Source organism: Rhipicephalus microplus, chromosome 6, assembly GCF_043290135.1.
Source record: "Rhipicephalus microplus isolate Deutch F79 chromosome 6, USDA_Rmic, whole genome shotgun sequence".
In the NCBI taxonomy this organism is placed as follows: domain Eukaryota; kingdom Metazoa; phylum Arthropoda; class Arachnida; order Ixodida; family Ixodidae; genus Rhipicephalus; species Rhipicephalus microplus.
Genome location: NC_134705.1, coordinates 97,322,518 through 97,345,818, shown reverse-complemented (window position 1 = coordinate 97,345,818; position 23,301 = coordinate 97,322,518). Strand labels below are relative to the sequence as shown.

The window sequence follows — 23,301 nt, the reverse complement described above, 5'->3', positions numbered from 1 at the left end:
ACTTCACTCTACTCCGTCTACGCCAAGGAAAGGTCTAACATTAGCCCGCGTTGAGCACACCCGCGTTGAGCACATAATATTCACCAGCTTGGTTGTTTCTTAAGCTTTACACGAGTAGCGTAACCTTATTCGTTATTTCTTCTTGAAAATTTTTGCTGCCAAATGATTACCAAAGTAATGGACACATTTTGTGAATATGGGTGCGATTTGCTGTATGGCTCTTCGCCCCAACAGCCGCATCCGGCAGACGTCCTACACGTTCTAACCTCATGCGGCGATGATTCGCACGCCGCATGGGCATCCAACTTGCTACGTCTAGCCGCGCGGCTACCGCAGCAGTCTGGCGGCCGCAGATGGCAGCGCAGGAGCGCGACAAAAGTTGCGACTGGTGGGCGCCAGTCTTTGGTCCATTCTTCGCCATTCCGATAGTCCCGATCATCCTGGTATTTGTAGATATTGCCGTTGCCGGTGGCATGAAAAATATAGGATAAACTGTTTGTGGCGTGAAATAAATTATGATTGAATGAATAAATGCTTCAAATGTGTCATTCATTGAAGGCAACGTCTGTTCCCTAACCTCAAACAATCAATATCAAGCCGTGATGGTCGGGTTTTCGCAGGTAAAGAAACAATGGCACCGACCGGCTCGGAAATCCAGCCCGCTTCGCTCCGGCCTTTGCTCTTTACGTTGAGGCCGTTGAAAAAATCATTTGCGCGTGTGAAAGCGTCATATAAGCGTACAAGATCTTGTGTTGGCAAAAAGAAGCCCTCGACAATAAGATCCTGTTGGAGAGCGAGAAGTGCTACCGAGAACGTCGGCCTAGCTATAGGCATAATAAATGACGTAGCGCGTAAAATATGTGACACAAAACAAGCAAAGAAGCAAGGAGGGGGGGGGGGGTAAAGGGGACAAAGGGGAGTCAGCTAGCTATACTCTAGTCAACCAGCTATAGGCCTGCGCTGGGAGTCATGAATGATTGTGGGCTGCGGCGATTTTGGTCGCTCGCAAAAGCGTACCGTTGTTGCCAATGCTATTACAGAACGAACCATGGCTGTGTGAGGCGGTTCGTTTTTTATTCTTAATAAAGAGAACACGGTGTCTTCCAAGAGTGCAAGCTGAGGTGCCGTAGATGGGTGGAGCCTGAGCGCTAATGTCTCGTTCGCTCCCATGTGTCGTGAATCATCATAGTATGCCGGATGAGATTTCGAATCGCACAATGCTACGAGCACTATAGATTTCGAATGGTCCTTCAGATGGGCCTATGAAGAACTGTGGTATGACTGGTTTGCGTATTGATTAGATGACTATTTGTGTGGTAAATTTACTTAAATGCTCTAAAATACACTAAGTCTATAAAGTACTGTACTGCTTGATTTTTTATACTAAAGTTTGTTTCAGAACACTGGTATCAATTTATATAAACATAGGGCATCTGTAGCCAGTTGATCGTGCGGGTCTAAGTAGAGTTACGTGGGAGCACTTTTAAGTTGTTTTGACCATTGAAATGATGGAAGCGCTAACGCACGGCATTTTTAGAAAGTATCTGACGGTAATGTCGCTCAACAGTGTACAGCAAATAGCGTTTGACGAGGCTAAAGTGTTTCGAAATGATTGGGACGTATGAACACAGCAATGCGCCGAATCGTGCCGATTTCTGCAATTTCAATGGCTGGCGAACATCCGCGAAATGTAAGAATTACCGTGGTGTATTGCTTCGCTGTCATTGATGTATGCTCTGTTCACAGTTGCAATGACCTGCCAAAGTTTCTTTTTTTCCCTCTCATATACTGTCAATAGGTTATACGTATCTGAATTATTTACCATTTTCAGTCACTATTTACACTTGCTGTAAATTACATTCAGATTATGAGCCTTTTGGACAGGTGTTCACTACACAGTAGTCTATCACTTTGCAGTGCACCCAATTCACCATGAGGAGAACCGTGCCTGAGGGAGCGACGTTCGTTATTTACGCAGATGTCTCTGTCACGCGCGAGCTCATTTTCGACTCCAGCGGTGGCAGTACCGCCAGCGCAGCCGATCGAATGACATGCATAAGACGAGACGAAAGAAAACGATCAATGTAGTGGGGGCATTTACGTAGTTGCACACATACCAGCAGATTCGTGAGCGCATCATGTGTGTCTTCGTTGTTGACCTGACTGTGCTACACAGAAAAAATGAAGTAGAAGAGGTCATGCTATAAAATGCGTACTCGATCACTGATCGTCTCTAAATTAGTAAATTTATTGAGGGGGTATGCATGAATATCTTTATTGAAATCATACATTGGAGGAACCTTGAGAGCTCTGAGGTTATTGCAGCAAGTTCCTTCCTGTTTCCGCCATTTTTCATTTCCTATCGCTTCTTTCGCACAATGCTGCAAGATGCTGAACTGTTGTAAATGCTCTAGACACATGCGATTAGGTACAAGGCAAGCTGCTTCTCCCCGTATCTTGGACTCCGTCTCTTTATCTTTTATTCTAACCCATCTCCACCAATGCAACTCTTCCGACTGTATTTTTTGTTCAAGAAATGGCAATGGGCTTCTCTGTCCGTATCGTTACCTACTGCAAGCTACCCTAAAGGCTCAGAAGTTAGATATCACCGCTGAACAAGGACTCTCAACAGTTTTTTTTTTCCTTCAGCAAAACCTTCGCCGATGGCAAAATTGTTTCAAGCCAGCAGTATCAGTGAAACCAGCAACAGCTGTACACAGCGCGAAACTTACACTGCGTAAAACTTTGCCTACGTCGTCACTGAAAGCACCCCGGTGGGCAGATGCGTAAAGCGTGGTGGCGGTGGTATACTTGAAGCGCACGCATTTCTTCCACGAATGCATTTGTAGGGGCGACGACCCTGCAGAAGAGTATTTATTTCTCGTCAGCACAAAGCCTACGTAAACTAAAGGCGCCTAAAAGCCTCCGCGAAGCATCTGTCGTAGAGATTACCATACACAGACATCAGATAAAGCAAATCTTTCTGGATTTGGAGAAATCAGTACAGTAAAGTCAACCAAAAATTTATAGGACACAGAAAAAATACGCTCAGTGCCACACGGGCAGGAGCATGAAAGGTTATACGTAGGTTTCGGGACAATAGACTATGCTATCTTAATTATATAGAACCACGAAATCACAGCGTCACGTAGCACGTGAACTTATTACTAACTGGCAGCTGACCGATAGTCCCTCCTATACATCCTAAAGGCACGATGTCAGCCAGTACGAGACCCTCGTTAATGAATGAGAGAAACAAGTGTATACTTAAGGGCTCGTTTTTCGTGTTTACACAATATTAATGAGATCTAACAGACAATAATTCCAAGGAATGTATAGGGGAAGTTATTAAGCCAATTGTAATGTAAATGAGAAGAAAGAAAAGTGGGTGAAAAGGTAACTTGCCGTGGGCAGGATCCGAACCTGCGACCTTCGAATAACGCGTTCGATGCTCTACCACCTAGCTACCACGACAGCCATCGAACGCGTTATTCGAAGGTCGCAGGTTCGGATCCTGCCCACGGCAAGTTATCTTTTCACCCACTTTTCTTTCTTCTCATTTACATTACAATTGGCCTAATAACTTCCCCTATACATTCCTTGGCATTATTGTCTGTTAGCTCTCATTAATATTGTGTAAACACGAAAAACGAGCCCTTAAGTATACACTTGTTTCTCTTATTCATTAACGAGGGTCTCGTACTGGCTGACATCGTGCCTTTAGGATGTATAGGAGGGACTCTTGGTCAGCTGCCAGTTAGTAATAAGTTCACGTGCTACGTGACGCTGTGATTTCGTGGTTACAGATAGATAGATACACAGAGACAGACAGACAGACAGATAGATACACAGACAGACAGACAGACAAACAGACAGACAGATAAATAAATAAATAAATAAATAAATAGATAAATAAATAAATAATTAAATAGATAAATAAATAAATCATTAAATACATAAATAATTAAATAATTAAATATATAAATAAATAAATAGATAGATAGATAAGTAGATAGATAAATAGATAGATAAATAGAGAGATAAATAGATAGATAGATAGATAGATAGATAGATAGATAGATAAATAGATAGATAGATAGATAGATAGATAGATAAATAGATAAATAACTAGACAGATAGATAGATAAATAGATAAATAACTAGACAGATAGATAGATAGATAAATAGATAAATAACTAGACAGATAGATAGATAGATAGATAAATAGATAGATAGATAGATAGATAGATAGATAGATAGATAGATAGATAGATAGATAGATAGATAGATAGATAGATAGATAGATAGATAGATAGATAGATAGATAGATAGATAGATAGATAGATAGATAGATAGATAGATAGATAGATAGATAGATAGATAGATAGATAGATAGATAGATAGATAGATAGATAGATAGATAGATAGATAGATAGATAGATAGATAGATAGATAGATAGATAGATAGATAGATAGATAGATAGATAGATAGATAGATAGATAGATAGATATGGTCAAAGTCGCCGAAGTACGCCAAGAAATGCTTCGCATTTGAAACTCGCTTTGAAGCTCGCATTTGAAACTCGTCAGCACAGCGTAACAAGCACTGCGGTCTTTAAAATTAAGTTTCTCTGCATTTTCAAAATGAAGAAACACACTTACTAATACTTACGTGTTGTACAATAAATGCACGTAATATTTGTTTCTTGATTCAGAGTGTTCAAAAGTATTAACAAAGTCACTATAGGTCAAGATGGGTGGGCTTCGACAACCTGCTTTAACGTTCGCCGGGTGAGCTGAATCGTTGGACAGACACCAACAACCAACGGACAGACCAAGCTTTTTGCATTCAAGTTCATGTTTCTGGTCTGATGGCACAGAATTGTTATATCGTGTGGCGTTGGCTCAACGACGAGATCAAGGCAGTTTTATATTTGCCGACGTTTCCATTGTGTCTTCTACCTTGGGCTTCCGCACTTTACTGCGAATACTAATCAATGATGGTACACCCGCTGAGACACCAGCTCGCTACAATCTGGGGTCATCGCTACGTGCCTTCCTACCATCTAACCACATTAACCTTGGTCGCCAATCAACCGAATTACCATCGTTGTATCGAGCCCTTCTGGCATTCCACCGACGTTTAGAGGCTACATGCTCAGATATAGAGGTGGCCAAATCTAAAGTAGTGGACACAATGGCCGCCCTTCTAAGGCCCTTGGCGCCCCAGCATCGTCAAACTATAAAGAACTGCCCTTGCCAACCAATAACTGCATAGTGTGGCCAGGGCATCTCCGGGACTTTGGCTTTTGTGCTGGGGCTTTCTCCCCACTCGAGATCAGTTGCGGCGATTTCAGGTAACTGCGTCATAGTTGAGACCAATCGGCATGCGACAATTGAGTGCGTGGTCTCCCGTCTTCTTTGGCGTACGGTACATGCTGGTTTTCGAGGACGAACATCCCCCGATTTCCGCGCGGGTGCTTTTCGGCTCTGCTAATAGCTGCGGGACTGTTCAGCCTTTGGAGAAACCGATGCGAGACCCTGGCTGTGATTTCGCGCCGGTGTGCTTTGTAACCGATACTTAGGCGAATGAGACTAGATATCCTCGCGTTTCTCTCTGAGGAGCCTTTCTTCCTCGGTGAGCACGAGTTTCTGTGGCATTGGTCTTGCCCTTTCGTCATTGTCTATAGAATACAAAATAGTACAACTCATTTTTCGAACGACGTGGTGCTAAGCAGCACCTGCTGTGTCGTTATTTGTGATTTCGTCTGTAACCAATTGTGTTTCAATGCGTCTATTGTACTGTTGTAACTTTGTATCACGATATCGCATTGAGTTCTTGTGCACATGTATGCCAACATGGCTTTGTACAATAGAGCAATGATGTCTTCATTGCAACGTGGTGATGTTTGTCGTGGCACATAGATGGGCTGAAGTGTACGTGCTCTCAATAATGGAATATAATGACACCTTTATTTTCTGTACATGGTGTAATTAAACTTTTTCTAAACTGTATTCCGAGGAAATCTATCGTCCTTATAAAAGGTGTGGCCTGTTGCCTCACGCTGGAACAAACAAGCGAAAACGTTAACACGGTGTGAACGCCCGCAATGGCGATAGTAGACGTATTTCCGAAGCAGTTTACATCAGTGGTGCGGTTTGAGCTCCTTCTTTGAGAATGTGTGTGCCTGGTTTATGACATGCGTAAAGAATTCAATCAGCGCTCTCGGGTTCTGTACGATTGGCATGGCAATTCACCATCTTCCGCTAAAAGAGACCATGTGTAGATGCGAATAAGCGGGTGCTAACGCTTACACTGGCGGTGACGTTGACGCTGGCACTCATCGCACGTCGCACAGGAGGGTAACTTGGGGTGGCGCAAAGCAGGTCTGTGTTTTCTACTGGAACACGCGAGTCACTTCTAATGGGCAACGCGAGACAGAAGATCCCGATTGAACACAGACACCCACATTCCGCTTTAAGAGAGCGCACACAGTGCATTTTTGTTTCCTTTACAGACAACGCCGCCGAAAACGACACTAGGTTTCCTGAGACACGGACTCTGTAACGCACTCGCGTTAATATATACCACCTTACTTTGACACCATAAGTATAACGTAAAACCATTTATCCGCAGGACATCATACATTCGTTTAGTTAAGGAAGGGCATCCGACGCTGAATTGTGGGAGGTGAAGCTGCATGAGTTTAACAGTAAAACATGCTTCATTGACGAAGTGCGCACTAAGTGTCAACACGGCACTGTTTCTGACTGTTTCCATCTGGATGAGTCACACGAAGCACGTAAGAAAGCTTGCTACGTCATTAGTTCAGACGAATCTAGGGAGGGCAAAAAAGGGGACCAAAGAATTTTTAGCATTCGAAAACACGCCCGCTAATTCGGCGCAATCATTACGCGAAATTACGTTCCACAACCATGACTGTACTCCTGATAAAGTCTTTAATGCAAAGTTGTTAGTTCTCGCATGACAGCTTTTCTTCCAGTAATAACGGTCAGCGTGGTACGTAAGCATGCCAGTAAGTGATAAGACATATTTTTAAAAAGATATCTCGAAAGAGTTGGCTCTGTATTTTGCGTTCAGATATATTGAGTCGTTCATGGATTATGTGCACGCTCACAGCTCTCAAACAGCGTTGGGATAGACAGACGGCCGAATAATAATAATAATAATAATAATAATAATTATAATAATAATAATAATAATAATAATCTTATTATCTGAGGTTTTACGCCCCAAAAAACTATGTGCTTATGAGACGCTGTATATATGTATACGTATACGCTGCAGTGGAGGACTCTGCAAATTTCAACCACTTTGGGTTATTCAACGACACCTGTATTTAAATACGCGAGCTACCAGTACTTCGCCGCCCCCGAAATAGAGCCGCTGCAGTCGGGATGGAACCCGCGACATTGCGTCAGCTGTCGAGCACCCCAACCGCTACGCCCCCCAGCTGACAGTCTGACGGCAATTCATTCAATAGTTTTTCACGGAGGGACCACCACTACGCAACAGGTACCTTGGCCTACTTTATTCTAGTGCTCCAGCTTCTCAGTATATCACGTGATTTTAATTATTCCACATTAATCTCGATTGCGATGACGATCCCTAGCGAACGTGGTCGGCCACTGACGAACCACCACTACGACAGTAAAAGCATCGTGTTTTTACCACCAGATGTTCTCACCTTTCGAGATGTCAAAGTGCAAAGATACCGAACTTGTTTTAGTTTGCCATATTTCTTTGTCACCTCTTCCCTTTATTGTTCCACCCTCCACATACGCTGACGTATCAGTGAAATTGATTGTCCTCGTGCTAGACAGGTTGGAGCAGCAGCATTGCGAGAAGTGCGTTGATAGACGAGAGTGCGGCCTACGTTTGTCGTTTTGAGTTAGGATTCTCAAAATAGGCACGCGCACTACCCTTCATACTATGGTAGATGTCGTAAAGGATACGACCCACACCGCGGGAAACGGACATAACATAGCGGGAGTCGACGACCAGCGAGTGAGGTGTGGTTGCGTTGTGTGTGTACGCTCGTCCAGTACGTTCTTGTGTTTCGGTGCCGGCTTGTACTGCGCATTCCATGCGCGCGCGTACACGCCTGCGTGGCTGTGGGCCAGGGTTTCTTAAAGACGATAGTGTTTTTGGAAATACTTGACAGAAGAAACTTTTGTCTGTCGGTCTGGCCATCTGGTCTTGTTTTGTCCGTCCAACCATCAGGCCTGGTCCGACTGACCACCTGGTCTTGTCCGTCCAACCATCAGGCCTGGTCCGACTGACCACCTGGTCTTGTCCGACTGACCGTCAGGTCTGGCCCGTCTGGCCTGTCTGTCTGGCCCGTCTGGCCCGTCTGGCCCGTCTGGCCTGTCTGTCTGGCCCGTCTGTCTGTCTGTCTGTCTGGCCCGTCTGGCCCGTCTGGCCCGTCTGGCCCGTCTGGCCCGTTTGGCCCGTCTGTCTGTCTGTCTGTCTGTCTGTCTGTCTGTCTGTCTGTCTGTCTGTCTGTCTGTCGCACGATTCAGCCCCCCGGCCAAAGTTTAAGCACTTGCGGAACGCCCGGTCATCCTGAACTGGGGGCTGCGTTTACACCTGGGAACATTGTCGATCAAGATGCAAACATTACGCATTTCTGAGGCGCAGAGCCAATACGTAAGTATTAGGTGTGGTAATTTACTAGAAAACACATATAGACACCTAATTCTAAAGACCTCGGTGTTTCTTTTTGTCTGTGTGTTTGAAATTTCACCATCATATTTTTTCACACATTCTCAAGCTTTTGAGCACTCGGCCTCGCTCTGTGAGTATTGCTAAAACGCATGTGGATTCCTGCGCTTGAGATAGCGCGCATATGCGTGATTGTGTGCATGGCTTGTTTATGTCTATAGTTTAAGAAAAAAATGTCCTTCGACTCATTTTTGTCACGTGTCTCAAGTTAACCCTGTTTTGTAGAGTCGCATAGACTATGAGTCTCCAAAGGGTGTTTAGGTGTTTTCTCAAAAGGAGTTATGGTAGAGTTGTATTCTTTGCTATGAAGAAATAAAATGACTTTTGTGTTTCTTACAGTGCATGTTTAGTGTTAATATGATCTCCCCTACTAGCAATGAAACGCTGGAAAGAGTTGAGGTTGCATGCAAATACATGGTTTTATTCTTCAATACGTGATAATCTAATTGCAAAACGTCTTTGTACCACCTTTGTGGTCATTCGTGCGTGTTGGTATGTAGGTTTGTAAAACTTCTACGCATACGCTTGTCTTTAACGCATTTTTGTCAGTCGTATAGTGTGTGGTATGGCGCGAGTGTTCACGAGTGTTGATTTTCCATGCACTAGTCAGCCGCCCGGCTTGTAAATGAAATTTCCCAACACGAAATTTTGCAATGTTTAAGGTGGAGATGGACTCCAGGAAAGGTGTATCACTGGGTGCTGGCGTTCGGTGCCATTGCGTACGCCTTGTGGCGGTTCGCCACCAACGAAGAAAGTAAGTGAAACACCAAAAAACTTATCATTTTAATTGTTTGCTTGTTGTTCAAAACTGAGTGGGCATCGTATTTTTACTGGCACGAGCAACGAGATATACTATTCCTTGTCTCCCTAGCGCTTCCAGTGACGCACTTGCTTCCAGTACTCCAAATATACTGTGGGTTTTACGTGCCAAAGCCACGATGTGGTTAGGAATGGCACTATAGTGGAGGGCTCCACAAATTTTGACCATCTGGGGTTCTTTTACGTGCGCTGACATCGAACAGTATGCGGATCGCCACCATTTTGCCCCCACCGAAACGCTATCACCGAGGCCGGCATAAATAAAAATGGCAGCATATTCACGGAGTGAATGATGGAGAGTGGGGCGAAGCATTCGTCCGTCCATGCGTCCGTCTGTGTGACCGTCCATGCGTCTGTTTGTGCGCCCGTCCCTGCGTTCTTTCATGCATCCGCCCCTGCGTCCGTTCATGCGTCCATCCATGCATCTGTTTGTGTGTCCGTTCGTTCATCTATTCAACACTCTAAGTCCCACCATCTCGCATCTTTTCATCATATATTCCCCATATAGAAGCACCGCCATCCAGCGGACATTCCAAGGACTAAACGAGAGGTGGCACACGCACACTTTCTTACGGCCTGCGCTTTAGGTCCACTTCCCACCTTTAACCACCTCGAGTTCATGGTATATTCTAGTTCACTGTATTCATGGCACTGCGACCAAACGCTCGCTAAACCTTTCGAAAACCAAGGAGGTTACGCCCAGCGAGTATAACGTAGCAACCTTTCCCTGTCAGATAGGGCTCAATTTACATGCCATTGGCTGCTAATGAGAAATGAGAGACAGGAGAATTCGGCTTTTACTTTCTTACGGCTTGCGCTTCGTATCTACTTCTCATTTTTAACCACCTTGAGTTCATTCATAGTATATACAAGTTCATTGTATTCATGGCACTGCGGCTCAACGCTCGCTAAACCTTTCTAAAGCTAAGGAGGTTACACCCAGCGAGTATAATGTAGCATCCCTTTCTTGTCCGATAGTGCTCAATGTACATGCCATGGCTAATGGGGATCGCAGCGTGCGCGTTGACTAAAAGCCGAATGCTCATGTCTCTCATTCCCCATTAGCAGCCATTGGCATGTACATTGAGCACTATTTTTTATTGTTAAACAACGCACAGAAGAAATCTCTCACTGGCACCACCTTGGAGGTCTAGTGTTATACCTATTTCGGGTATGTGCCACTAGTGGTTACATACGAGGGACGCCCAAGCCACGCCATAAGGAGCTTCGCCCCTAAAACCACTTTCGGGGCAGCAGACGAGCGCCGTGACTACTAACAGATCATGGAGAAGGAGTATTCAAAGTTGTTTTCAAAATATGGTACGGAATGGATGGTTGAGGTTCAATTTATGGAGGTTTCTTTTCACATTGATATTCACAGGAGTGGACGCTTGGGCTAGTTGGTGCGTATTCGTATTTGCAAGATGTTTCAGCGCAGGGCAGGGTAGACAGAAAGAGCGCTGACTTCCAACTAACTTTATTTCACAGAGTGGCAAGAATATATACTGCTAAAAAAGATGATAACAGAGCATGAGGGTGAAATGCAAGCCTAATCTACACATCAGTAACAAGACACGTGTGACAAGTCCTCTATCGCCTCACAGCCCAGCCAGGTAATCACGTTCAGCCTGTGATAATGCAACCAATAATGTGCTTACGCATTTATCTCCTAGCACGTGTATTTTTTCGGCTTCGATAATTTCTCGGGTAAGCTGGTCCCTGTGCCTTGCCAATATAGAGCTCTAATCAAAGAGGGGGGTGCACACGAAATCCAATGAATGCCAAGATGCCCTTGTACAACATTGTGCACATTGTTCCGGTATTCTCGGAGGCGGTAATTTATGCACCTGCCGGTTTGGCCGACATAGATGCACCCACACGTCAGTGGAATCAAGTATACGACTCCCACTGCGCATGGAACGTAGCATGTCCTGTGCGTGACAGAGCACGCGGCAGAATTTGCGCGAGGTGTATTGACCCGTTTGCAAAGCTTCTGCAATTTTTCCGGTGCTGAAAAAACAACAAGAACGTTGGCGTCTCGAGCAATCTTTCTTAGCCTCTGTGAGACGTCGTGCAAGTATGGTAGTACGACAGGCCGGCTCTTTCTGACGCTGTTGCGCTTATCTGGTTTGTCGCGTCGCTTCACGACAGTGACCAGGTTTTCCACCACCGAAACGAGAACATGCGCGGGGTAACCAGCTTTGGTGAGACGCTCCACTTGTAGAGCAAAACTGCAGTGTACCATGTGGGGGCAGGACTTCTTTAAGGTGTTGGCAAGGCAGAGGTCAGCAATGCCCCGCTTGACCAACTTAGAGTGAGCTGAGCTCAAAGGCAGAAGTGGCTTTCCGCTTCTTGGTTCATACATCCACCAAACATGTCGGGGTTCTAGCAAAAGCTTCAAATCTAGAAATTTCAGGTTATTATCAGTGGGTTATTCATACGTTAGAATTAATGGTTTCAGGCACTCTCGGAAAAAAGTCAACACGTCAGAGGAAATGGTCTGAAAATTTTGACTGTCACATTTCAACAACACTAAATAATCATCAACAAAACGACAGACTTTAAAAACCACAGAGTCATCAAGTTTGTTTGACAAGACACGATCATTATGTGCTAGAAATATGTCACTGAGAACGGGTGCCAAGCATATTCCCAGCCCGAGTTTATGTAGGATAACGGTCAATCAAATGTCTGAAACCTCCCGCATTCAGTAAGACTACCATCACGAGTCTGGTGCCTACACACACTCGAAGCTCATATAATCATTGCGTGGCATCTAGAAGAAAAAAAACAATAGTCGTCACACTTAGCTCTCGAACAGGCCACATCAGTGTAATTGCTTCAAAAGTATAGTGGTCACCTTCGCATATACGCCGGTAGTTCTGTCTCTTCCACAATACCAGGAGGGGGTAGGATTACTACCATGTTGTCTCTCACTCTAAAATTAAAGATATTGCTTTTGACATCACGCACTGACGGCTGCGCAACTCGTAACCATCTGTGCACCTCAAGAGTTTGGAGTTCATGAACCATCCACAAGCTTTGTCGGTCTTTTGTGATTCCCATGCAGATTTCTTGTTTCTTGTGTTACCATTATGTTATGGACCTAATGAGCAGTTCCTTGCTGACGTAAGGCTTTCACCGCCATGCATTATAGAATAGGGAAAACGATTCGACAGACTGCGCGTACCTTGGTAATCAATGTTATGCGAAGAATGTGGAAGGAGTGTGACTGTGTTGTACTTTTTATCGAGCGACACGTTACGAAATATGTACGTGTGTGCAACATTTGAACATATATCTTAAGATACGTGTTCAAATGTTGCAAATCCACATATGTTGAACAGTCGCATGTTTACTGTTCTGTACCGATGCCAACAGCAATATGGGCATAAGCCATAATCAGCTTATCACCGCCCACTGCGAGGGAAGGATTGGCCTACTTGGCACCGCCTTAACACCTGCGGCGCGTTGGCAAGGAGACATGGACGTGCAACGTTACACAGCCTAATCAAAGAGCTGCTTCGCATGTAAAAAATGACTGCGCGCGCTGCACAGCTGTTCATTGGCCACCCCGCATTAGTAGGCACTGGATCATGCGTTAGGAATTCAGTCAAGGGCAGGGCGTCAATACTTAGCTTTTGCTCTTTAGAAAGAGTTTATTTACATTATGTAAAAAACAAAATTTATAGCATTTCAGTAGAAGGGCACATACACTTTGCCAGATCTATGTACCAAGGCAAACATGACTACGTTACATTGAAGGAGGAGGAGGAGGAATAAATGAGGATGGACAGGGAGGTTAGCCAGTTCTCAGACCGGCTGGCTACCCTGTACTGGGGAACGGGGTAAGGGGGATAAAGGATGAGAGAAAAGAGACGTTGTAAAAAAAGAGAGAGAAGGTCATCAGACGATCCACGACGCTGTTTACAGTCTGTCTCTAAGACCACTTGCCCGCAGAAAGCGCAACAACGCTCTCAATGCCTTGCGTGCAGAGGATGGTCTCGGCCAGTGTCCTAATACCCCTTCTTCCAACAATTGGCGATTGTCTATTCTACCTAAAGCTTTTGACAGTTCTTTTCTTGGCACGCTGAAGCGGGGACACTCGCAGAGAAGATGGGAGAGAGTCTCTGCGCAGCCACAGTTGTCACATGTCGGGCTTCTGGCCATTCCGATTCGAAACAAATAAGCATTCGTAAAGGCCACCCCAATCCACAGACGGCACAAAAGTGTCTCCTCTGCTTTGGTTATTCCTGATGGAAGACGGAGCTGTAGGTGTGGGTCCAAATTATGAAGGCGGACGTTGGTGAATGTCGGTGAATTCCACTGATCGAGTGTCAGTTCTCGTGCAAGTGATCGAAGCCTTGCAGCGGCGTCCGTTCTTGATAATGGTATAGCTACACAAGGGGCATCATCATGAGCAGTTCGGGCTGCTTCATCTGCACGGTCGTTTCCATCAATGCTGCAGTGGCCTGGTATCCATTGATACGCTATGTTGTTTCTCTATAGCCCGGTGATGAAGCAGTCGTATTTCAGCAATTAGCTGTTCGTTTGGTCCATGACGATATGGCGAGGCAATGCCCTGGTGAGCTGCTTTGGATTGATTGATTGATTTGTGGGGTTTAACGTCCCAAAACCACTATATGATTATGAGAGACGCCGTAGTGGAGGGCTCCAGAAATTTTGACCACCTGGGGTTCTTTAACGTGCACCCAAATCTAAGCACACGGGCCTACGACATTTCCGCCTCCATCGGAAATGCAGCCGCCGCAGCCGGGATTTGAACCCGCGACCTGCGGGTCAGCAGCCGAGTACCTTAGCCACTAGACCACCGCGGCGGGGCGAGCTGCTTTGGAGTCGGAGAATATTGACCATGTCTGTTGCGGTTCTTCAACTAGGAACTCCAGAGCGGCACGAATGGCGGCGAGTTCTGCCACCGTGGATGATGTCAGATGCGAGGTCCTGAGCTTTATCGTGATGGATTTCTCCGGAATAACCACTGCACCTGTTGAACTTGTTGAAGTGACCGACCCATCCGTGTAAATGTGAATGCGTCCACTGTGTTTCTCATGCAGAAACAGTAATGTTGTTTGTTTTAGGGCCAAATTTGACGAATTTTTCTTGGTTATCAGGGCTTCCAGTGGATGTAGACACCACAATGGTAACGACGGTCTTGCTGCGTGCGTGAGGTTCGTGGGAATCACCGTGCGATGTGGGGCAATAATAGAGCAGAACGCAGAGCATGGCCTGGAAGTTGGAAGGGAGGCGAGGTGATGCGATTGAATCCGGGTGGCATGTCTTATGTGCGTTCCTAAAGCATCGACACGAATGTAGGTTGTGATAGGGTGTTCATGAGCGATTGCAACAGTCGCTGCTGAGGATGCGCATCTCGGCAGCCCGAGGCATATTCTCAGTGCTTGAGCTTGTAATGACTGGAGGACGTGTACGTTTGTTATGCGGGCCTTGTCAAGCGCAGGTAGGCTGTAGCGCATGAAGCCAAGAAAAAGTGCAGCATACAGTTGAAGCATGGCTCGTACCGATGCACCCCATGATTTTCCCGCGAGAAACCTTAGGACGTGGGTGATCATGGTCAGTTTCTTCTTCATGTAAGCGATATGAGGGCTCCAAGACAAATCACGATCTATTATTACTCCCAGGAAACGGTGAGTCTTTTGATAGCTGATTGTGTGTCTATTAATTCTGATGCGGTATGGCGTCATTGTCTTGCGGGTAAACACGACTAGTGAGCATTTCTCATATGACAGCTCCAGTCCTCGTCCTTGAAGGTAGTTTGACGTCAGTGTAGCCGCTGTCTGAAGCCCGGCTCGTAAGTGTAGACGCGTGTCCCCTGATGCCCAGATGCAGTTGTCATCCGCGTATATTGACATATGTACGGAGTGTGGCAGGACGTCAACGAGGCCGATGAACGCAAGGTTGAAAAGTATGGGGCTTAGGACCCCACCTTGAGGTACGCCGCGATAAGTATGATGTTGCCTTGTTGCGCCATCTTCTGTCTGAACGAAGAATGTTCTGTCCTTCAAATAGCTGTAGATCCATTGGTAAACGCGGCCTCCCAATTCAATGCTGCCCAAGGCGTCCAGGATGGTTTCATGTAATACATTGTTGCATGCAGCCTTAATACCAAGAAAAGTGCCGCTGATAATATCTTTAGGCTCTTCTGCTATTGTACAGACGTGACAAGATCAACAACATTGTCTATGGAAGACCATCCACGTTGAAAGCCGGTCAAAGCATCGGGGTATATATTGTTATGTTCCAAGTACCACTCCAGGCGAAAGCACCATTCTCTCCATCACCTTTCCAAAACAGCTGGCAAGCGCGATGGGGCGATAGGAGGCCATCTCCAGAGGCGATTTACCTGGTTTGAGCAGGGGCACAAGGCGGCTGCACTTCCAAGAAGGAGGAACCAAACCGTTGCTCCCCGAGTCATTGTATACAGCTAGAGGGGAACGCCGAGCTGTTCGTCCTAGGTTAGCAAGGGTCATGTAAGTGACTCCATCGGGTCCAGGCGATGACGAGCGCTTGCATGCTGCCAATGCTGCCTGAAGCTCCTCTGGAGAAAACATATTGTCCATCCGAGTGTCTCTGGACGCCGGCGCGTTTCGTAGGTTACTCATGTTGATCCCGGACCCCTTGTTTGCAACCCTGGCACAGAAGTCTTCCGCTACGTCAATTTCACGCCGGCCTTGGTGGAGAGCAAGGCATTTGAACGGACGATTCTGTTGTGGCAATGTTCGTAGGCCGCGAATTATTCTCCATATTTGCGAAAGAGGTTCGTGGGGATCAAGTGACTCGCATAGTCACTTCCATTGTTGCGACTGTAGTGCATTTATTCGACGTTGAATCTTTTGTAGACGTCTCGCTTCCCTCAAGTCGTAGATGGATTTCGTGCGCCTATAATGTCGTTCGGCGCGACGACGGATTGCGCGAAGTCACTCCAACTCCACCTCATATTTGCAAAAATCTGGCAAAGGTCCACAATTAAACGTTGCCTCTTGAATAGCGGCCTTCATTATACCTTCTAGGCTTTCAAGAGAACCTTCTTGGTTTCTCTCGCAATGCTTCTCTGTGGATGATCTATACTTTGACCAGTCTATCCGTGAAGTGGGCGCGATTTGCGACTTGCTTAGCCCCTTGATTTTTGTATAGGTGGGGATGTGGTCACTGCCATGCGTTTCATTGTCCGCAAACCACTGCACCCTGGTGTTTAGGCTACTTGACACAAAAGTTAGGTCGAGACAGCTACTATATGTCAGACCCCGTAAAAACGTGGGCGCGCCGTCATTTAAACAATATAGTTGGTGGTCAGATGCAAAGGAGGACACATCTCTTCCCCGATGGTCCATCTTCTGGCTTCCTCACAGGGGGTGATGAGCGTTAAAATCACCGGTAATAATCCATGGCCCAGGTGTCGCTGATATAATGGCGCTTAATCTTGCTTGGTCGAAGCGGCCTGAAGGCGAAATATATACTGCCACTAGCGTGCAGTTAACGTTCTTACACTTAACTGTCAGGCACACGTATTGGTTGCTGCATCTGGTGTTACTGGATGCTCAATATATGTGAGTTCGCACCTGATGTAAACAATAACCTTACTGGTTTCGTTACTGGTTGCAGATCTGAAAGCCTCGTATTTAGAAATTCGTATAGCATTGTGAAGACGTGGTTCACAAATTACGATAATTGGAAACTGATTTTTGAAAACATATGGTTGAAAATCCGAAATGCGGGGTTCAAGACCTCGGGCATTCCATTGGAAAATTGATGCCTCTTGCACTTCTTTACGGAAGGGCTGCAGAGAAAGAGCCATGGTGCTTCTCTAGATTTGATAGCACCGGATTCAAAGCGTCCAATGTTTGAAGAGCGCTGTGGGCAGCCGGAGTCTGAATATTATTCAGGAGTACTCGAATTGTCTTCACGAGGCTCTTAATCACGTCTATTATTTCGTTATCTTGACTCTCATGACTTACTCGCTCTGAAGTAGCTTTCAGTGGGCGATGCTGCCGCTCTACTGGCTGTGTCACTGACGGCAGCGCTGGCCACGCGTCAGGGTCAATGTTTCTTGCGTCTTTCTGAGAATGCTTGTTGTTGGCACTTGTTTATGCTTGTGGTGGTGAGTGCGTGATATGGGGTAGCGGTGTATCCCTGGCCTTGGCAGAGGATGTCCTAGGAGTTTTCCTATAGCGCGAAAGCCGACGTCGCACTTTGGCAGCAGCCTCCCTGTGGGTAGAACCGTCTCTGGCCATCTGCCTCAGCACTTGTGTCTCCTTCTTCACATTTGGACACTGCTTTGATGACGCCTCGTGAGGACCTTGGCATTTGCCGCATTTGCGATGTTCTGCTTGGCAGGCTTCCGTGTTGTGCGACTCCGAGCATCGGGAGCACACAGCAGAATTTGTGCAAACAGCACTCACGTGTCCTATTTTGCAGCACTTCCGACACTGAAGAGGTTTCGGCACGAACGGCCGTACTGTGTGTCGAAAATGACCAACTCTTACTTGAGTTGGGAGGCTGTCACCTTTAAAAACTAGTTTCAAGCATTGTGAGTTCCCGAGACGGCGGGCTTGCAAGATTACAGTAGCTCCCGTCACTGGTTTAATTAAAGTGGGAAAATCAATATCACTTATAGAGGTGTCAACGTCGTAGATAACGCCTGCCCTAGAGTCCTTGCCATCTGGTATGAAAGAACGTACGTTGACGTTCCCGAGCACATTCACCTTGGTCAATACGTCGAGAGCAGTACGTTGCGTAGCGTCTATCGCCAGAACGTTCTTGCGGCCATTGATTCTCACGTCTGTTATTTGTCCCGGAACGAGCGTCTCAAGTGACATAGACGTGACCTGGCGATTAAGTCGGTTCATGTTGTCAACGGCATTCAGCGGGACAAACAAAATAGTGTGAACCAGTGGCTCTTGAATATTCGTGGTGGCCTTACTTTGGGAAGGAGATGTCGTAAGCAGCCTCCTCTTCGCCTTGTGTCTTGCCACGGGCACAAAGTCACTTTCATCAGAGCTCTCATCACTGGCCGTAGAGTACACGAGCGTGTCCTCACTGTCGACGTCACTTGGGTGGCCGGAGCACTTTCTTCAAGTGGCCACAGATGACGCGGAACGTATGGGTGGAGGCCCTGGTGATTCTACGTCCATTTCCGCAGGCAGAAGAGCGGCGTCTTCACTAGCACCAAAGAAAACGAGAAAAAATAACAGAGACTGAAACCAGCGTTCCACTCAGGAAAAACTTCGTTGTTGTAATATGCATGCCAAAGTTGGCCTACATGTACACAAGAAGTCAATGCGATATCAATGGATACAATTAAACACAACTGGTTACACACGAAATCATGAAAAACTACTCAACGGGAGCTACTTAGCACCACGTTGGTCGGAAAATGAGTTGTACCCTTTCGTATTCAACGCTGACGAAAGGGCACAACCAATGCCACAGAAACTCGTTCTCCTAGAGGTAAAAAAGCTCCTCAGAGAGGAACGCGAGGATCTCCCGTCTCATTCGGCCCAGTATTGGCCACAAAGTACGCCGGCGGCAACTCGCAGCTACAGCCTCGCATCGGTATATCCAAAGCCTGAACAGCCCAGCAACTATTAAAAGAGCCGAAAAGCGCCAGCGCGGAAATCGACCGTTGGACACGAATGTTCACACAACCTGTCCCCAAAAACCGTCACGGACCGCTCGGGAAAAAAAGGTGGGAAACCACACATTCAATCGTCGCATGTCGATTGGTCTCAACTATGACGTAGTTGGGGCAAGCGGAAGTGCGAACCACCTGCCATCGCTGCAACCGATCTCGAGTAGGAAGCAAGCCCCAGCCCAGCCGCCACGCAAATTCCCGAAAATTGCCTGGCAAATCTGCTGCAGTTATTGGTTCCCAAGGGCAATTGATTATAGATCGACGTTTCGGGGGTACCAAGAGCCATGGAAGGGTGGCCATTTTATCTACCGCTCTAGATTCAGCCACATATATTTCTGGACATGTAGCCTCCAAACGTCGGCGAAATGCCGGAAGGGCTCAATACAAAGATGGTAAATTAGTTGTTTGGGCACCTTGGTTAATTTGGTTAGCTGGCATGAAGACACGTAGTGATGGCCCCCGATGATAGCGAGCCAGTGTCTGAGCGGGTATGCCATCAATGTTTAGTATTTTCAATAGAGTGCGAAGGCACAAGGTAGAAGCCGTGACGGAAACGCCGGGGAATTCGAAACCGCCTTCATCTCGTGGTTGAGCTAACGCCGGACGAGATGAAATGTCTGTGCAACCAGACCCAAAAAAAATGAACTGATGCATTTTCGCACTTTCCTGCATACATAGAGCGGCGGCTTCACAGAATGGCAAAGGTACCAACATTTTCCGAGGTACACCGTTTTAGATAAGTAGCGGTGTTCCAAAAGGGGAATTCGAAGTGCCTGGCTGTTTTTGTATCACTTTGAAGAATTTGTGCTACGGATGACCAGATGCTATCCTGCACACCAAATGCAGTAAAAGTAACTCCCAGTACTGCATCGTTAGGAGACCACTGTAAAGGCGACGTGATGCAATACGACCACTTGGGTTGCCAATAAAAAATACTCGCTTTTAAAAAAGTTTAACCTTGCATCCGAGATAATACCGAAATCATGAAACTGGCAAGGGCGTGCTGCAGTGACTGTTCATTATATACATATAGAGGAACGTTCACTTCATACGCAGTGAACTTTACTTGAGTGTTACCAGATAGAAGTAAGCCTCGAATCTGTGGGTCACGTTCAACGGTCCTTAAGAAGGGTTCTAATGCAAGGATGAATAGAGCTGGGGAGACAGGACACCCTTGATGGACCCCACGAGTGATATTAAATGGGTAACTCTCGCGGGAGTAGAGTTCTTCATACCATACCATACAGGAATATATGTAAAGTGTACTTACATTTTGATTTAGTGTACATCCCGTGTATTAGGTCAATGAACTTATCCGGGAATCCGAATGCATGTAAAACATTTACTAAGTAGCCATGTTCAATGAAATGAAAAGCTTTCTCCTAATCTAAGGAAACCAACAGTCCCTGCGCACATCGGCTAGTGGTGTACTGAATGATGTGACGCGTTAGCCACGTATGGGTGTGTATTTCTCGATCCGGAAGAGAACAAATCTGGTGTGAAGCGATTAATGTTGCAAGAGATGGACTGGTTCGGCACACCATGATGTTGGCCAAGAGCTTGTAATATACACTAAGCAGAGTACTAGGGCGTCAATCTTCTGGTCACGTGGACATTTGGTCCTTCTTGGCAACTAGTGTTATACGGCCTCTGTGGAAAGAGGTTGGACGGGTAAAATCTCGGAAACACTTGCGAATGACGTGTGACATAAATGGACCAATAATAGGCCATACCTGTACATAAAACTCTGCAGGGAGTCTGTCAGGCCTTGGGGCCAAACCCTTTTTCATTGCGTGTAATGCGTTCTTTATTTTGTGATCAGATGGCGGTGATAGCAGAACATCATGTGACATGTTGGAATCATGTGGTAAGGTATTTAGCAGTGGATGCGAAGAAACGGATACTGGGTAACTGACACTAGCAACAGATTGAACCCTAGAACTGTCGAGTGAATTCCTGAAAGTCGCGCGTACCCGCAGCAGCTGGTGCGGTATAGTTTAATGAGTGGGCAGGCGAGCCTGGTGGGCGAAGCAGAGCTCTACGTGCATACCTTAGCAGCTCAGGGTGCACACACGGTGCACGTCTACAGCGCCAAGCTGCAGCCGAGAGCGAAGAAGCGTGCCGAGTACGTTGGTACCGTTCGACGACCTCCTCTTGTCATGCCCGCTTAACGGGGGAAGGGCTCGGATCACGGTGGGCAATGCATATTTTTTGGATTACCAATGACGCATCTTTGGACATACGGGTGCGAAGTCCCCTGTCCGACGCACTGAAATCATGGCACCACTGTTCTTTGGGGCGATCCAAATCAGCTACATCCACCCCAATGAGCGATGCGCGTAACGCTCGGGATAATTTCTCCGTAGCCTGAGAGTCCTGGAGGACGCGGCAATCGAGACGCCATGGTCTGTGAATTGTTGGCGTCCCCGCTGGCAGGCGGAGAGAGAAAATAACCGGCCAATGCTCACTAATGTACACTGGTGTCGGTGTTATTGACACTACCCCAATTTCGTCAACGTAAGTAATGAAACCGGGGGATGCACACATGCAATCAATTCTGCTGTTCGACGCTGTTGGACGCCAAGTATAGGCGTAATCGCTACCATGTACACTTTTATGTATATCACTGAAATAATTGTTGTACTTGTCGTTGAAGTTCTCTGGCGTTGTAGTTTGGCCGGCCGTGACCCGGACCTCGAACGTCTGCGTGCAAGTCTAAGACACAAATAAAGTCCCCAAAGAGTACCACGTGTTGTGAATTTAAAAGGAATTCATCAAGAATGCATCAAGTAAGAGTAATAAAGACGAAATAACAACTAAGCATTCCCAAACCATAACCAATTACACAACATTTAAGCGATGCCCCCCCCCCCTACTCTGCGATGCATTTACTCGAGTTCCTCCCGTGAGAAGATGTGGGCAGCATTTTTTTTGTTGTGGTTAATGCGCCTTTATATCAACGTTTGTCCTCCTTACTTCTTCCCCCTGAAGTGGGTAGCCAACCAGTATAAAAACTGGCTAACATCCCTGCTTTTTCCCTTCTTCCTCTCCTACCTGTAAGGGTACTACATTGAAATTGATTGATAGAGATCACTGAAGGATCGAACGGTTTTGTTGTGAACAATGACCCGCCATGGTTGGCTATGCGAAGGTCTTCGAATCTCGGCAACGATGGTGGCATTTCCGTGGGGACAATATCATAGAGGCCCGTTTACAGATGTGATAGCAGGTTAAAAAACACCAGATAGCCTAAATTTCCTGAGCCTCCACTACAGCGTCCTTCAATATCATGTCCTAATTAGGCATGCAAAGCCTAAGCAGTTATGTGAGCCGTTATGATCGTTGCTACACCTACCTGAGTAGAACTCAACCACGCGCTTCTTTCTACCAGGCCTCTAAGATCTTGTTTGGCAGTGCTACAAAACACAAAATTAACTCATCAGTGGGGTAGTAATGATGAAGTGGCCGTAAACGGGGTGAGCCTGCGACTCTTTTTGTGTAGTTTATTGCTAAACATTGCTTAATTCGCAAAAAAAGATAAAAGTATACTAGCCATTTGCTTTCGCACCAACTGCAAACCGGCCAGAAAAACAATGCCATTGCGACATACATGGGGATACCCTCTTATCTTCATCATCATCAGCCTGTCTACTACGTCCAATGCAGGACAAAGGCCTCTCCCATGTTCCGCCAGTCAACGCGATCGTGTGCTTGCTGCTGTCATTTTATATCCCCAAAAACTTCTTTATCTCATCTGCCCACCTAACTTTTTGTCTCCCCCTAAACCTCTTGCCTTCTCTGGGAATCCAGTTAGTTAACCTTAGTGACCAGCCGTCATCCCGTGTACGCGCTACATGCCCAGTTCATGTCCATTACCTCTTCTTGATTTGAACTAATGATTTGATTCATATGTGGGGTTTAACGTCCCAAAACCACCATATGATTATGAGAGACGCCGTAGTGGAGGGCTCCGGAAATTTCGACCCCCTGGGTTTCTTTAACGTTGATTTCAACTATGATATCCTTAACCCCGGTTTGTTCTCTGATTCACTTTGTTCTCTTCTTGTCT

The 23,301-nt window shown here is 46.3% G+C and overlaps 1 protein-coding gene across 2 annotated transcripts in view; it reads left to right on the top strand.

The window, feature by feature from the left end:
* The first annotated feature begins 7,844 nt into the window (after positions 1 to 7,844).
* LOC119167456 (protein-cysteine N-palmitoyltransferase HHAT) overlaps positions 7,845 to 23,301 on the top strand; it is a 63,225-nt gene continuing 47,768 nt past the window's right edge. For both annotated transcript variants that reach the window (XM_075866251.1, XM_037418929.2), the window contains exons 1-2: positions 7,845 to 8,034; positions 9,409 to 9,500. In XM_075866251.1, the coding sequence (XP_075722366.1) occupies positions 7,955 to 8,034; positions 9,409 to 9,500 (172 nt within the window). In that variant the 5' untranslated portion in view covers positions 7,845 to 7,954. The remainder of the gene's footprint in view (positions 8,035 to 9,408; positions 9,501 to 23,301) is intronic.